The sequence below is a fragment of the Oryza brachyantha genome, chromosome 6 (genome assembly GCF_000231095.2).
Source record: "Oryza brachyantha chromosome 6, ObraRS2, whole genome shotgun sequence".
Taxonomy (NCBI): domain Eukaryota; kingdom Viridiplantae; phylum Streptophyta; class Magnoliopsida; order Poales; family Poaceae; genus Oryza; species Oryza brachyantha.
In genome coordinates this window covers 15,228,205-15,246,204 of record NC_023168.2, presented here as the reverse complement: position 1 = coordinate 15,246,204, position 18,000 = coordinate 15,228,205, and the positions used below count along the sequence as shown (strand labels likewise).

Sequence of the window (18,000 nt, the reverse complement as noted above, 5' to 3'; positions counted from 1 at the left end):
ATATATATTTTCTTATGATGTTGGATGAAACCGTCCAGCAAAATTGGTTAGATAAGTCCATCCATATTCGTTAGCCTCCATCATTTAGCTTCTCATGTCAATATTAGTGTTGATTAGGAATGATTAGTCTATTTTTCTTAATTAGTATGAATTATAATCAAATTAATGGGAACTCGTACATTTTATCATTAATTAGTAAAATATTGGCTCGTGTTAATTATCTACCTGGCCCAAAAAATATAGCTATGTCATCCAGCCCACCAAACGCTAATCATGGGTTCGCATCCAAAGAAACCATGGATCATTCCACCCCCATCCAATTAATCTTGTCGAACCAAAGATTGCTTTCTCGTTTTCTTTAATGGTGAGTGCATGAAAGAAGCTCCGCCTTGAAGTTCGTGAGTGTTTGAGCTATTTGACCAAAGCTTGGTAGTTGGATGGAGCAAATTAGGGCATGTTCAATGGTAGAGCCCATTGCACGCTCTATCTCAAGCTACGTCAGCAACATGAGTCTATTTTATAATGATACGTACAAAGGTAGAGTCAGGTGTGGTTTCTTCGTTAATGGAATAAATTTCTTTTATTACGCTACTTTCCTTTTTATACACCCTCATGCAAGAAAGTTTTCTTTAGCATCTACTCTAAGCCGTTGCCATGCATGACAACAACTTTTCCCTCTCCTTCTCTCTCTTTCCTCCATGTCACCAAATTTGCTTACGTGACGAATGAGAGAGTCAACTAATAAGCACTTTTGTACGTGCTCTAAGGCATTTTCCCCTTGCATTTTCTTCTTTAGTGTATCATTAATCCCTCCGTCCCACAACAAACCAACTTTTTGGTTTTTGTGTCGAGCATTTGACCATCCATCTTATTTAAAAATTTTTCAAGAAATTTTTTTAAAAAATAGCCACACATAAATTACTATTCATGTTTTATCATCTAACAAAAATAAAATTATTAATCGTAAATTTTTTTGAATACGACGAAGAGTTAAACATTGTATCAAAAACTGAAAAGTTGATTTGTTTTGGGACGGAGGGAGTATATGTTAATGACATATTTGTTGTTTTCATATGTTTTCAAGGCCTTTTTACAAAAAAAATGTTGGTCGATAATAATATCCATCTATACCTATATTAATTTGATGCTCCATACGAATTATCTTTAATATAGAAAAAGTTATGGAAAATATAAATAATAGGTATATGCATATCTTATATATATTGATAAAGATAGAATGTAGGCTAACATAAGGCAACAACATATAGTAGGACCTAGATATGGGTTGTCATGTTTCCCATGGGATATATGGAGAGAACTAGCCGAGTACTGCTATGTATCTGAGTACTGCTATGTATGTAATAGGGAAACTAAGACCGTGTATAACTTTATTTCCTACTTTGTAACCTTGTTCCTTGGTATATAAGGAGAGACGGAGATCCCACAAGATCACGACAATATTCACACCCACCAATACAATCGGCGGAATACAATCCACCAAAGTAAGAATATGGTATTATCGGAGTGGTGAACTCCTCGAGCGGGAGATCGTAGGACACCTTTTGTGTTTGACCTAGAGAATGTGGGAGCAATCACTAGTTCAAACGCAGTGAAGTAGATGTGTAAAGAAATATAGACACAAAGGGAGTATATATATATATGTTCGGCCCCTACGGTGGTGTAATACCCTATTTCTGTTGTATTCTTATGATTTGATGAATTACAAGTAGAGAAGACTCAAGCTAAAGGCTCAAACTCCTTGGTATGCTTGGAACTTGGTCGAGCTTAAATCCTCTAGATATTTTCCTCTGTTAGGTGAAATCCTTGTTTTATAGTCTTAAGGGGATACTACAGTGTCATGTAGAGGGTATGGCTACAAAAGACTAATAAATGTGTCTTGTGTCTTCTAGAGAGTCAGTAATAGGCACAGCCCGTTCTTGTTAATGGCACAACGATGGTATTGGTGATGGCCGATGTCCGAGGACGACCCATCGAGGTCTATCGACACACATGTGTCGCCCTTCAAAGGGGCAAACAAGGTCATCGGGTTGATGAATCTTTGAACGGGAGTTCACTAGTCAGTGCTCGGTGGCAACAATTGGTCATTAATTGTGCTAATGGCATCCTTTAGCCCTTGTGCGTTAGGGATAATGATGATGATAAGACTAATAGGACTAAGTACGATACCTTCATTTTTTGCCACACCAGTCCAAGGAATGACAAATATCTCTCATGTCTCTTTTATTGTGTTGCGTGGGGGTAGAGCATATCAAACACTATGCATGCCTAACACAATGCATGGGTGACATTAAATGAGGTAGATGAGGGGTCCCTTCACCTCGAAGCCTTTTCTCGATGGGTCGTGTGCCACGCCGATAGACGTCGGGCTCCCCCGACACTTAACATTTGATTGCTTCTTGAGTAGAAGGATCGGGCCTTGGCAGGGTCCAACTAATGCTCATCGTCAGGTTGCCCACCGGGTCACATCGTCTAATCTTATGTCTTCTTGTATGTGCCTTAAGGCATCGCAAGCTGCCTAGAGGGTCTAGCAGCATAGGTATTATCTTACATTTGAGGATCGGAACCTGTACAAATCCTTATCTTATCTTCATCCATCAAAGTTTAGGTCTGCTGCACCATCCCCAATACTATTACTAGCATTGGCAATAATAAATCTAGAAACACATCTCCGTACTGAATTATAGCATGTCTTGGGTCGAATAACAATGAATCCATGGTGGAAAGACTAAAATAGGCATGTAAGCTAGCTACGGAATTGTATTAATTAATTCGGAGTTTCAAAATTATTTAAAACAAGTATATGCTTGATACCTCAAATGTTTATGATGCTTAAATCTTGTTCCTCAATTTTTTATACCAGTTATCATTTTTGTTACTATCAAAATCATCTACATAATATCCTTGACAAGCTACATGGTATCGATAATTAAGTAACGAGTTTGTTAAAAAAAACAATTAAAAAAATGCCTTACCTGTTTTTCAAGTTGAGGCACCAAAAATTAAATCACATTTAAACTCGAGGAACCAAATGTAAATTTATTCCATATTTAGTCAAGAAAACATTTATATGAAGATTTTGTACATAGCACTCCATTTGTTAGTTTGAGAGAGTAAAATGGACTTTTCCCTAAATAATTGTCAGGACTGCATCGACCCGACCCAGATGCATTATCCGACAAGCTACAGGATACTACACTGAAGAAGGACTCGTCGATGGGCCGGCACACGCAGAGGAGCAGGAAGCCTTCTAGCCGCTACGCTGGGCCGAAGTGGGCCTACTGATGAGCTGTGTGCGTGCATGCATGAGCTGTATAAATAATGTACTCGTGAACACGATAGAGAATGACTTGAAACATACGGCGGCGACGGCGGCAGAAGCTCGATCCTATCGGATCCGAGGCTTGTATCGTGTTCTGTTGGTGATCAATACAAATCGTGAATTGGTCGCTAACAAATTGGTATCAGAGCTTTGTTGTTCCTGCAAACCCTCGATTCCGCTGTAAAAATTCCTGATCAAGGATTGGATCGCTACTTCTGTAGAGATCCGCGAAAAGGCAACTTGCCTTGATCGGGTTAGCAGAATTTGGGGCAGAACGCGAGCGTCGAATCTAGAGAAACCACGATACATCACCAAGGCTACTGCGAAGATCATGGCGCAGGACGATCGGCTGGATACGCTGGTGAAGCTGATCGAGGAGGCCGAGAAGAATTGGAAGGCATCGGATGAGAGGACGCGGGCTGACTTGCGGGATCTCAAGCACTCGATGGATTCTCGTCTACCTACGGTGGAGACGCAAGTAGAAGGTCTGAATTCTGCTTTGATGGCGTTGAATCAACACGTCGATGTGCTTGCTGCTTCTGCGAAGGCCAAGATTTCCAAAATTAAGACACAAGGATCCGAAGAGAAACCAGCGACTAAGAATTTCTAGAATCCTAATACAGATCAAGGTAACAATGAATCCTTCCTCCACTCTGGAAATTTTTCTGGAACTGGTCTAGTGTTTTCTGGAAATTTTTCTGTGGGAGGCAGTGTTCCACCAATGACTTGTCCCCAATTCAATGGTGATAACCCGCAAATGTGGAAAGCCAATTGTGAGCAGTATTTTGATGTTTATGGCATACATCCTTTCAATTGGGTAAAAGTGGCTACACTAAATTTTACTGGAAATGCTGCGTTCTAGTTACAGTCTGTGAGGAATCAACTAATTGGTATCTCCTGGTATGATTTGTGTGAGCGAATCTGTGCCAGATTCACCAAGGACAGATATGAAGCACTTATTAGGCAATGGATTCACCTTGAGCAAATAGGCTCTGTAGCTGAGTACATTGAGAAGTTTGACAGTATAGTGCATCAACTGATAGCTTATGACAATAATGTGAACCCTGCTTATTTTGTTCAAACTTTCGTTGAAGGGCTCAGAGAAGACATTAGGACTGTTGTTCTTATATAGAAACCATCAGATCTGGATGCTGCTGGTTCCTTGGCATTATTACAGGAAGAAGCTCTTGAAGGGGTTAAGCCGGCAACTACTAGGAGGCATGAAGGAGTAGCTTATGTCAGGAATCCTCACAGAACTCACACTACTTCACATTCAACGCCTGTCTCCAGTAGGCCATCATGTGAAGGCCGTAGAGACTCTGACCATGTTTCTACCAAGCATGATAGGCTAACAGCTTTGAGAGCATACAGAAGGTCCAAGGGACTGTGCTTTACATGTGGAGAAAAATGGGGAAGAGATCATAAATGTGCTACTGCTATTCAACTACATGTAGTTGAAGAATTGTTGCAAGCCTTTGAGTGGTACTGAGTGTGAATATAAAGGAGATGATGCTAATCAGGGGGAAGAAGAAGATATCCTAATGGCCATATCTAACCAGGCTTTGAGTGGTACTGAAACCAGTAAATCCATCAGATTGAGGGGATGGGTTCAAAATTCTGAAGTACTAATGCTGGTTGATTCAGGAAGCACTCATTTCTTTATCAATACTCACTCTGCTCAAAAGTTATCTGGAATTTGTGTTCTGTCTCAACCCCTTACAATTCAGGTTGCTGATGGAGGTCAAATCACTTGTACTCATATGCTACCCCAGTGTCATTGGCTGGTGCAAGGGCAAAGTTTCAAGAGCAATTTCAGAATGATTCCATTGGGAAGCTATGATATCATACTTGGCATGGATTGGCTTGAACAATTCAGTCCAATGCAGGTGGATTAGGAAAACAAGTGGTTGGAATTTAACCATGGTAAGAAACTGGTTAGACTCCAGGGCATTATAGCTAATACCAGTCACTGTGCGGTACTTACTCCTGATAAATTGATGGGTAGTATCAAGGTTGGATCTGTACACTGTTTAATTCAGGTTAATACTATTGAGATGGCAAAGAAAGCTCCTATACCTGAACAGATTCAACCCTTGGTTCAGGAGTTCAAGGAATTGTTTCAAGAGCCTACTGACTTACCACCCAGAAGAAATTGTGATCACCATATCCCACTAGTTGAGGGGGCTAAACCTGTCAATCTGCGACCCTATAGATATAAACCAACCTTGAAGGATGAAATTGAAAGACAAGTAGCTGAAATGCTGCAATCTGGAGTTATACAACACAGCCATAGTGCTTTTTCCTCCCTAGCTCTTTTAGTTAAAAAGAAGGATGGCACTTGGAGGCTCTGTATTGATTACAGACAACTCAATGATATAACTGTGAAAAGAAGATATCATGTACCTGTTATTGATGAGCTCTTGGATGAACTTGCTGGTTCTAAGTGGTTTAGTAAATTGGATCTACGTGCTGGATATCATCAAATCAGGATGGTTGCAGGTGATGAACATAAGACAGATTTCCAAACTCATTCTGGGCATTACGAATACCGAGTTATGTCCTTTGGATTGACTGGGGCTCCTGCGACTTTCTTGTCAGCCATGAATGAAACTTTATCTCCAGCTCTGAGAAAATTTGCTCTAGTATTTTTTGATGATATTCTCATCTACAGCCCAGATTTTCAAACTCATCTCGCCCATATTCGTGCCATATTTGAGCTGTTGGCTAAAGATCAATGGAAGATTAAATTAAGCAAGTGTGCTTTTGGACAGCAACAGATTTCTTACTTGGGCCATGTCATTAGTGCTGATGGTGTATCCACTGATCCTAAGAAAATTCAAGATGTCGTTTCTTGGCCAATCCCTTCCAATATCAAGAAATTAAGAGGCTTCTTGGGACTTGCTGGTTATTACAGAAAGTTTGTTAAGGATTTTGGTTCCATTAGCAAACCTCTAACTCTCTTGTTAAGAAAAGGGGTACCATTCCAACGGTCAGCTGATGCAAATCAAGCATTTCACTAGCTCAAGGATGCTCTAGTTTCGGCCCTAGTCTTAGCTCTTCCTGATTTTTCCAAGGTTTTTGTTGTTGAAACTAATGCCAGTGACCATGGAGTGGGTGCAGTTTTATCTCAGGACAAACATCCACTCGCATACATCAACAAGGCTTTAGGTCCCAAAACTGAAGGATTGTCCACTTATGAAAAGGAATGCATGGCTATATTGATGGCTGTAGATCACTGGAGGTCTTACCTGCAGCATGCCCAGTTTATTATTCTCATAGATCATCATAGCCTGATGCATTTATCTGACCAACGTTTGCATACACCCTGGCAACACAAGGCTTTCACAAAACTTCTTAGGTTACAATATCGCATCTGTTATAGAAAGGGGGCAACTAACTCTGCTGCTGATGCACTTTCCCGTAGGGATCATTCTACTTCTGCCAGTGAAGGGCATATCCTTGCCATCTCTGAAACTACACCACTTTGGCTGCAGGAGGTCACACAAGGTTATCAGGACAACACCCTTGATTCACAATTACTGGCTGAGTTGATTTTGAATCCTCAGGGTAAACCTCATTATTAAATACAAGGGAAGAATCTGGGTGGGTCACAATACTGCCTTGCAACACAGGATCATTTCTCAGATGCATGATAGTCCTATAGGTGGCCATTCTGGTTTTCCCACCACCTATCGCAGGATTAAATCATTGTTTGCCTGGCCTCAAATGAAAGTGAGTATTCAACAGCAACTCAAGACTTGTCAGGTTTGTTTGCAGTCCAAACCTGATCGATCCAAATACCCAGGTCTTCTACAACCTCTCCCTGTTCCTAAAGGAGCTTGGCAAATGGTTTCTATGGATTTTATCGAAGGGTTACCCACTTCTCTTCGCTACAACTGCATTCTGGTGGTAGTAGACAAGTTTTCCAAATATGCCCATTTTATTCCTTTGGCACATCCATTCACTGCTGCCACAGTTGCTCATGAATTTATGAAACATGTTTACAATCTGCATGGGTTACCCAAGGCTATTATTTCTGACCGAGACAAGGTGTTCACCAGTCAATTTTGGAAACAGTTATTTGCAGGAGCTGGTATTCAGTTACATATGAGTTCTTCTTATCATCCGCAGATGGATGGACAAACTGAGCGTGTAAACCAGTGCCTCGAAATTTTTCTGAGATGTTTTGTTCATGCTACTCCTTCCAAGTGGGCTTCCTGGCTTTATCTGGCTGAGTATTGGTATAATAGTTCCTTTCACTCTACTTTATAAAGGTCTCCCTTTGAGGCGCTGTATGGATACTCTCCTGGTCATTTTGGTATTAGCTCTGCCAATTGTTCGGTACCAGACCTAGGTGAATGGCTACAGGAGCGCAAAATGATGCAACATCTTCTGCAACAACATTTACATCGTGCTCAGCAGCAAATGAAGCATCAAGCTGATAAGAAGCGCAGTTTCAGGGAATTTCATGAAGGTGATTGGGTATATCTGAAGCTGCACCCCTATGTTCAGATGTCTGTGGCTTGCCGTGCTAATCACAAGCTATCGTTTCGTTATTATGGGCCTTATCAAGTTGTGGCACGTGTGGGTTTAGTCGCTTACAAGCTTGATCTACCTGCTTCCAGTTCCATCCATCCGGTGGTGCATGTCTCTCAGCTTCGTGCGGCTCATGGTTTTCATCCCACAGTTCAGCTCCAACTTCCCACTCTCTCTAGTCATCTTCAAGTTCCTGCCCAGGTTCTGGACCACCGCCTTACCAAGAAGGGCAACTCTGTTACTCCGCAAGTTCTTGTATAGTGGAATGATTCTCCGGCTGAGGATGCCACCTGGGAAGATCTCGTTGACCTGCAGGCTCGTTTTCCACATGCTTTGGCTTGGGGGCAAGCCAAAATTCAAGGGGAGGGGATTGTTAGGACTGCATCGCCCGACCCGGATGCATTGTCGGACAAGCAACAGGATACTCACTGAAGAAGGACTCGTCGATGGGCTGGCGCGCGCAGAGGAGCAGGAAGCCTTCTAGCCGCTACGCTGGGCCGGAGTGGGCCTACTGATGAGCTGTGTGCGTGCGTGCATGAGCTGTATAAATAATGTACTCGTGAACACAATAGAGAATGACTTGAAACATACGGCGGCGACGGCGGCGGAAGCTCGATCCTGTCGGATCCAAGACTTGTACGTGTTCTGTTGGTGATCAATACAAACCGTGAATTGGTCGCTAACAATAATTTTGATGAATCAAACAATACTATAAGGAAAAAAGACATGAACTTTGGATTTATCAATAATGCCGCAATACGACGGTTACTGATCTCTGTTCCAAAAACGACACAAGCATGGAGCATGATCAAATCAGTCTGTACGAACTGAACCTACTAATTAATACTGTGGCAGAGTAGTACCTGTACCCCCACCCCAGGGATAATTAATTAAACTGACGTTATCTGTCAACTTCGTTGCACATGCGAGTTGCACCACACGAATCCAGACGAGCGAATGAGCTGCCAGCAAAGTAGCAGCGGCGATCAAGATGACGATAAGCTTCCCCTTTTATACAGCGATGATCCATCGTGTCAGGACGGATATCCCATCGACCTGATTAATCATTTTCTGAAATGGATCAAATCAAGCAGCAGCTAGCCACTGGTGTCAGTTCACAACGATCGATCTCAGCAAATTGATTGGTTAAACAATTAGCGACTGAGGGATGATCTCAAGGCCTAGCTAGCTCGATCTTGTAATTAATTAAGTACGTAGTACTTGACTAGCTCGAGCTGAACGAATCGATCTTGTCCAGAGTCGTCAGCGACAGCCTAGCTCGATCGATCGATCGCCATGACGGCGACGGATGATCGTACAGCAAGGTCAGGTCGAGAGGAGAGGAGATCGATCCATCGCCGCCGCCCAGAACGACGTGCGGCTGCGCTGCCTCCAGGTCGCCGGCGTTGCGTGGCCGAGGAAACTAACCGATCGAAGCCCACAGAAAGGGAGAGAGAGCGAGGGGAAGAACGAAAAACGCACAAAATGCCCGCGGGAAGTGCGGCGCCCCGCGCGGCGACGACGACGGCGACCGGCCAGCAGCGAGCCGCGGGCGCGCGCTCTCTCGTTCGTTGATGCGGCCAAGAGACAACAAGCGCACGTACGCATCGATCGGCGATACGCAGATCGATCGACGACTGCGCCTTCTCAGGATCACACGAAACGTTTCGTGGTCTTTTCGGAACGTTGGAATTTTACATGGTCTTCGTATACGACAGTTCAGTTCGATTTTTTGTTTCAAAATTTCCTAAACTGAAGTTTGTTTTAAGGTTTTCTTACTGTCCCTGAGTTACCCAAAAATTTTAGGGCAACATTCTGATATTAAATTTTTACACAAAAAATGATAGATTGAGATATTTTTTTAAAAAAATATTTTAAAAAAGTCTTCTTTTAAGGTGGCCATCGAGCTGTTAGTTAGCATAATCGTAGCGCCCGTTTCTAAATTTGTGGGATTTAAATTTTATACACAATATAAATATTGTTGAGAATGGGGGATCTCATGCTTGCAACCGAACAAATCAACTTTCAAATTTGAACCGGTGCAACGACTCAAAGAGAACATTTTTCTTAGTTTTAATCTTCGTTAAACAACTCAAAACAACCCAAATATTATTATCCTTGTAAACGGAGGAAGTATATAGGTATGGGCAACTCTCCCGTGTGTTTTACTGGTAGTATTATACTACCAGTAAAAAATAATATTTTTACTCTGTTAATTACTTGATTAGCAATATTTTGTATTTGTTTTTTATAATAAACATCACAGTGAAAAAGATGATATTATCCCTTTAAATTTCTACTACACCTAATATTATTAGTAGTATAATTTAATTGTAGCCGTCTGATAAAAATAAATCACCGATATACATTAAATTCTACTATTAGTAAAATATCCCGGAGTCAGTTATTTCATCCTGAGAGGCTTCTAGGTTTCAACTGTCAGGTGATCGCGTGTTCATACGCTTCTGCAGATATTTATTTCTTCACGGATTCTGCTGCACACTTGCTCGCTCGATCGATGGATGGATCGAGCTGAGCTTTTAGTTGCTAGCATTGGTTGGCAGGTCAGCTTCAGCGTGGCCGTTTCTCGATCTGGTTTACGCATGGATGAGTGGAGCAAATTAACATGGCAGACAGGATGCATGGCTACTATTGGTTGGAGCAAAACAGGCATATACATGGCCCCTTTTTTTTTCAGAGTTCGTCGTCGTCGTCTCTGATTCCAAAATGTTCAGATAAGCAGCAGTGTTCAACTCACTAATCATATAGTATATGGTACTTGCCTTGCACAGTGATTGACATTATATATATTGGTGTCAATGATTAATTGGACTTGGGATAAGGTTTCAGTTAATTAATCATTTCAGGTTGTGCATTAATTAACTAATTAAGGCATGTGTGTATGCATTAGCAACAATGAGACCCTCTCATTTACATATATAGGTTTTATACGAATCACTTTTCATTTTATTTATGGGATCTGTGAAAAGAAAATCGGGTGACTACCTCGGTCCTTAATAATTTTATTTTTCGATTTCTGTATCTAACGCTTTAATCATTTGTCTTATTTGAAACATTTGCAAAAAAACTTAAAAAAATTAGTCACGCATAAAGTATTATTTATATTTTACCATCTATTAACAATAAAATTATTAATCATAAAAATATTACAAAACATTATATTTAAAAACTAAAAATGACTTTGACGTGGGACGGAGATAATAGAAGTACAGCCGGCAACACTGACAGCATTATTCTGAGTCACTGACAGAAAATTTAAATGTAAATAGTCACGATCGATCGTCGCAAGTGTACCGACGAAAACATTGTTGAAGTGGTTTCCCCTCGTCCGACTACCGTGGTACTAACGAAAAGGCTAATGCCCGTGCGCTTTTCAATTTTTTTACTTTTCCAGAACAGTGTTTTTTTACTCTATGTATAAAGTTCGTACATATAAATTTACATAGAGAGAGATTTTTTTAAATTAAACTTATATCTATAATGCTTTGTGTATATATAATATATGTATCTACGTAAATATATAAATTTTTATATAGGTATATATATATATATATATATATATATATATATATATATATATATATAAAGTTCATATGTATAAAGTGTTACGTGAGTTCAGACAGATTTTTCTTTGGTTTTTTCTTAGTTTTACAAGTGTGTTTTTCAAACCATTAAATAGTTCATTTAAAAAAATTTAATAGCCAAGTAGATTTTTAACATTGCAGTAGTTATTATATTATTTGTACCATCTTATATAAAATCAGAAAATCTATATATTTATCTTTATTTTCGTAAAACAACGCAACCGATCTATATTTTAAGCACTGTTTGCACATGATGCTCTGTCAACTCCTGCAACCATGCAGTACGATTTCCGCATCCTTGTATTGCACCGGGGTGGATATACCATAGCACAGAGAAGCTCAAGGCCCAACTATCGACTTTTGGGGCTATGGGAGTCTCATGAGGCCACTCTATTTTTGCTAAAAATCAATAAAAATAATGCTAAAACTCTAATTTGTTCAAATCTTTTGACATTTTTTTTTCTAAATTCGCTACTAACTACCCACATGGGCCACATTGAAGTAAATAGCTTACCAAATGCTTAATCCTCCTCTGCATATGTGTGGTACTTAAAACTGGCATGTCTTTTCGTCTTTTTATGTTTATAAACTAAAATTTAAATTTTCAATCTTAAATTTAGAGTTGATTTTAGGATTCTTTCACTGTAGTTTCTTGGTTTTTCAATTGCTAAAAATACACACAAAAATTTATTTATAAATTATTTTTAGTTTGCAAATATGTTGTTTGACTTTTTCTATGAAACAACCAAACAATCACCCCCTCTCAACTATAATTACCTTTTGTATTTAAATTTTATCTTGAAATATATGTAATTATCTAATATAACCTCTTAAGTCTTATCTCAACGAACAATATCTCATTTAGGACCATTTAAGTCAGAATTTTAGGCGAGTAGCTATGTGCCTTATCGAAGAAGTTTCAAAGTTAATACATGATTAATTGTGTATTGGCTATGCTGAACTTGAAAATGTATTATTTGAGTTTTTCACCAAAAAAATGTAAAGAACTTTTTTTTATAAAATATGCGTTATTTTATGAATGCATGTGCACATGATGATCTTGTAAGTAAGTCCGAAAAGAAGAGCGCCTTAATTTCTCTGCCTTTAGAGGTACACATATCAAGCACAGCATGGAACAATGGTACATTGCTCTTAAATGATTTGTGAGAGTTGGCACTTGGGCAGGAGCGGAGCTAGAAAATTAGTTTAGTGGAGTCATCGGAGTCAGAATATACTAATCTTACTTAATTTTTAGTGTCATCTTAGCTGCCTAAACAATATAACAATGCATTTCGTCAGAGGTCATCAGGTTTGACTGACCTGACCAATACACTGTAGCTCCGCCCCTGCACTCGGGAACGAATTCCCGAGTTTTTTCTTTGTTCACCAAGTTTTTCTTTTTCTATCTATTATAGGTTCTTTTTGTAAGCTTGCCTATTTGCTGCGTACCAGGTAACAATTCCCAGAATATTCAGGTAAATCTGACAGAAAAATTGTAACTTTCTTTAGAGTTGTAGGTATATTTAATGTTGTTATGGAAATATAATTTCTATATATTTATAGCTGACATGAATTTAACGAAAAAACCATGAAGATCCTCTTTGAGATAGTGTCTACTTGGGAGCTTGGGCTTTGAAACAACCTAGCTAGGCACAGAAAAAATAAATTAAATTCTAGTTAAAGATTCAAATTTTGCATTGAGATCCCGAAAATTCATGAGATTTTCAAGAAAAATCCACTGAAATTAATAGTATTGGCCAAAAACTTGCTAAAAACCAAAGACTTATTTTTTTATTACATGAAATTGTTCAAATTTCTTCTTCCCTATAAATGATTATTTCATGGTGCATGTTTGAATACAATGAATATAAAAATATTATTTAGTGAGAGAAGGCAAAAAAAAAATCTCATAATTGAATTTCTTGTTTAAATTTAATCTTTTCCTTGACAATTGGTTCAAACTCTCACCATCATCTTTTTCGCTTATACTTATAAGTCAAAATTTAAATTTTTAACCTTAAATTTGTAGTTGATTTGGGGGGTTATCATAGTTTATTTTTCAGCCTTGGTTTTTTACATCACTAAAAACACATATATAAAAATTTTATTCATAAATTATTTTTGATTTTTAAATATGACATTTTGCTTATTCCTCCAATAAGCCAAAGATGTGCACCTCTTCTCAAATTTGCATGATTTCTGTTCCTGGCCCGATTATTCTGACCGTGCTTGGCTACCAGCACACAAACATGGCAAGCTTATAAATGGTGAAATTAACTACTATAAGGATAAACAAATATATTTGAAAAGGTGAGGTTATGACCTTTATAAACAAGTTCTTGTAAAAAACGTACCGTTTAGACGTTTGGAGAGCATGCACGTAAAAGCCAAGAAAAATCTAGAAGTAATTTGATAGAACGAACACACTGCCACACATGATTTTTATGAGATAGAACTAGAAGGGATAGAAGATTGGTTTGTGGTTATTAACCAACTGTCCAATACACAGCTAGCTCAATAGTCAATACCATGTGTATATTCCACATATATACTATAGTTAAATCATTAATACGCTACTTATAATTAACCTATTGTATGAGTTACTTATATATCGTTTTAAGTGTTCCAACAACTATGCGCCGCCAACAGAAAAGATTAAGTTGATTATCCTGTGATTGACACTCAAGATCAAAGAAGGCCCCTCCTCAGATGTCATATGATAAAGATCAGAATGTAGGTCTCAAAATTAATAAGTAAAAAGGACACACCTTCGTAAACAAATTAAAGCACATGACAACTGAGAATCCCAGAAAATTCATGGACCAGTACGTACTAGTGAACAGTAACAACTCATGTCACGATATGATCACAACCTCCAGATCGACCTTCAAGTTTACCATATAACTAAAAAGGATATATCAGGCAAAAGGAAGAACTAACATACATATAGCAGCCAGTGGCATAATTTAGCCGTGAAGCAGCCAAAGAGGCTAACTCCAAATTGAACTCACAGTGGATCATATCCAAATCCATATTCTAGCTAGCTAGCCAGTTCACACTTTTTTCCCTTAATTAATTATTCCTCCTCTAATCTCCTCTTGCTGTTTCTACCTCGGTTACTCACACTCACACTCACACTCTCTCTGATACATTGCACAAAAAGTAATAACAGATCGATCGCAAGACTTGCACAGTGGCCCAGGGTTATTACAACAGTAGCAACAAAACACGAAGCAACACGCCAAGACATCCCAACTGGGGGGCGAGCGAGCAAAACAGTCTAACGCACTAGCTGCAAAAAGCCTGCGGCGTCGCGTGCGCCTCTCTCGATCCATTGGCCGTCTAAGCTTGGCATCGATCGATGGATGGATGGATCATGGTTCATGGATGGATGGGTGCATGCGACGGCGCCAGTAGGGATATGGTTGCTGGATCAGGTGGATCTTTCAGCTCCGGACAAGCCCGCAGGACAGCGTCATGAGCAGCATGGCGGCGTCCGTGATCTCGTCCTGCACCGACGGCGCCGCCGCGAAGGAGGGAGCCACCGGTGATGGCCGGAAGCTGCAGGAGGATGCGGCCGTGGTAGTAGGGGGTTTGCTCCAGCTGAGGCCGATGCTGTCGACGAGAGTTCCGCCCCTCGTCGTCGGCGGTGCTGGGGCGACGGCGGTGGCGGACTCCGCCGTCTCTTCCATGCCGCCGCCGGCGGCGGCGGAGTTTGTGGTGGGTGGCGTTTGGTCCTGGACCTGGACAATTTTGCACCGTTTCTTGAACGGCAGCGACCGGTCAACGTCGGCTCTCTTCTCCTTCTTCACCTTCGGCTGCGCAGCCACGGTGGCGTCACTCTGCGCGGCCGCCGCCTTGGCGCCGGTGTTGGGGGACGCTGGTGGTCCAGAGGCCATCATCGCACGCCGCGCCTTCCGCTGCCTGATGCCGCACGCGTTGCAAAGCGACTGCACCATATGCAACAGCCATGGCAAATGAGACACAGATGCACCGTGTGCATGGCGGCTTGACGCCATGAATGAGGCGAAGAGAGCAACGTACAAATGCTACCGTACCTTGGGGCCGCAGGGGCCACTCCTCCACAGGGGCGTCTTGGTGGTGTTGCAGTCGGAGCACACCCTAATCACGCCGAAGGCTTGGCCCATCGCACCGCCACCGGCTCCGCCGCCATGGCCGTGATGATCCTCGTAAGCCTGCGCCCTCCTCCTCGGCTTCTTTGGCGCCGCCGCCGCTGCCCCGTTGGTGACACCGGACGGCTCACCCATCTTCCTCGTGATCTTCATCTTGGCCGCCGGCACCGCGCTCCACCCGCCACCGCCGGTGACCACCTTGGCTGATCCGCAGTTCACCTGCAGCTTCTCGGTATCGTATGGATCGAACGGCGACCGCTCGATCATGTCGTCGCGGATGCTCTCGACGGTCGGGAACGGCGCCGCAAAGATGCCAGCCGGTGATCCTCCAATCATCTGATGATTTAGCAACAAAATCAACTTGTTAAACAGACAAATTACTTAACAAATCAACACATGATTAAGACTTGATCCCCTATCTAGCTACAAACAGAAACGAATTAGACAGTAGAGCAACTTACGTGTTGGGGCTCAAGCATGGCTCGATGCTGCTGCTGCTGCTGCATCAAGTGATGGTCTGAACCATAACTTAGAGTGGTGGTGTCACTAAGGCTGCTGCTGCTGCTGCTGCTGCTGCTGATCACAAAGGGGAACAAGATTGGGGGATCCTTGGGCTGCAGGGAGAAGGCTTGGAAGTGGCCTTGGTGATGATCCTGGTGGTGACGATGGTGGTGGTCTACCTCCATGAGAGGGAGAGCAGCCGAGAGCTGACTCATGTAGATGGCAGACATGATCAGAGGCAGCTCCTAGCTTAGCTAGATCTCTAGCTAGCCAGCTACTAGCTACACCTATGTCTAGTTTCAAAGTACAACTACTGGATAAACTAGCAAAGACGATCGAAGATCGCGCGGCAAGACCACAGAGAAAGAGAAGAACCTATAGTACCACACTACTGTAGCGCTCGCAGGCGACGAGCGTGCTGATGCTGTTGGAGGGGCAATTCTGCGAGGTCCAGAAAGATCATGGATGCAGAGGGAGGTATGTCCCTTTTATAAAGGAGCCAAGAGAGAGGCCTCTAGGTCATGTAGATCATTCGTGTGTGATCCCTTTCAGAGACAGAGAGAAGGGGATGGCGTTGTCGTTGTTCCCCCCCCCCCCCCCCAGAGGGAGGGAGGGAGGGAAGCACAGGAAAGGGATGAACTATAGATCATAATCCGAGGGGAACAGTAAAACACGTCGGCTGCTGTACAAGCACACACGTTAATTTTAGTTCAGACAAGACCAACAGGGAGAAGAAATTTAAAAAGATGATATATATATGTGCGTCTGTGATGGTTACCTGCTGTCCTACGTGGCAGGCATACTCGAGAGCACTGTAGTGTGCCCTCGGATTAGGGGAAAGCTAATTCTGTGGAGGCAGTTTTTTAGCACAGGGTGTAGGTACACCTATTGCTTACATGTCATCTAAATAGTCATAAAAAATATAAAAAAATTTTGAGAAGTAGTTTAACATGAGTTATTTCACTACACCAACATACAAGTTTAAATTCAACTTCTACAAGTTGTAGCAAAAATAACAAAAACAATTATGAATATGCGTATACTTAATTTTAGTTTTATTTGTTTTTTTGCTACAATTTGTAGAAGTTGAATTTAAACTTGCATGTTTGTGGAGTGATATAACTCATATTAATCTATCTTGTCAAATTTTTTATATTTTTTGATGACTATTTAGATTGCATGCAAGCACACGGTGTATATACACCCGTGTGGTAAAAACTGTTTCCCCTAATTCTGTGTGTGTTTTTTCTCTCACTTACTGTAGCAGAAATGGCGCCCAGCGGGCTTGATTAGCCGACGTCTTATCTCATAATGGAAATTAAGTTGGCTTATTCTACGGTTTTGGTATCTTAATTCGGCAACTAAGGTGGCAGTTTGTGTAGTGATGGATCTAGAAAAAATATTATGAGAGGCTGATGTCTTCTTCGACTTTCATCCAAACTTCTTTCTGACACTTCCACCCCTTCAGTAATTGGCATAAATTTTGTTAGAGGGGTCCAATGGCGTAGATAAAGTAGGAGAGGCTCTAGCCCAGCCAGCACGGGTGGCAGTGCGAAAGCGTAAAGATATCTATTATGGCTAGAGAAATGGGCATTTCAACCTGATCAAGAGGTGAATAATAAGTACAGTCAGTATTGGATGCTGTTTCACATGTTCATAAGATACAAATTTTGTGCATTATTTCCATCAAGACATCCGTGAAAAGGCATTTATAGCTTAGCTGGCCTCAAGGTGTTACTAGCTTGTAAGGCATTTACATTTCATAGTAACCTCATGGTGAGTGCAATGTCTAGGCTAAAGTCACCATCAGCAGGGGCTGAGCCAGAGAATCCTCATGACTAGGGCTGTGTTAATGGGAGTTCAAATATTTTCACAAATTACATAG

The 18,000-nt window shown here is 41.2% G+C and overlaps 2 protein-coding genes across 2 annotated transcripts; one reads left to right on the top strand and one right to left on the bottom strand.

The window, feature by feature from the left end:
• Positions 1–3,671: 3,671 nt before the first annotated feature.
• LOC121054722 lies at positions 3,672–8,137 on the top strand. The gene is made up of 11 exons (XM_040525177.1): positions 3,672–3,825; positions 3,964–4,195; positions 4,271–4,397; positions 4,518–4,667; positions 4,795–4,974; positions 5,068–5,226; positions 5,380–6,315; positions 6,415–6,907; positions 7,005–7,105; positions 7,472–7,548; positions 7,615–8,137. Exons 1-11 carry the CDS (start codon positions 3,672–3,674, stop codon positions 8,135–8,137), a joined length of 3,132 nt encoding a protein of 1,043 aa, XP_040381111.1.
• Positions 8,138–14,231: 6,094 nt separating this feature from the next.
• Positions 14,232–16,655, bottom strand: LOC102701640 (protein CYTOKININ-RESPONSIVE GATA TRANSCRIPTION FACTOR 1-like). The gene is made up of 3 exons (XM_015838340.2): positions 16,076–16,655; positions 15,540–15,950; positions 14,232–15,431 (listed from the first exon to the last, which is right to left on the bottom strand). Exons 1-3 carry the CDS (start codon positions 16,343–16,345, stop codon positions 14,928–14,930), a joined length of 1,185 nt encoding a protein of 394 aa, XP_015693826.2. The 5' UTR covers positions 16,346–16,655; the 3' UTR covers positions 14,232–14,927.
• Between the last annotated feature and the right edge of the window lie 1,345 nt (positions 16,656–18,000).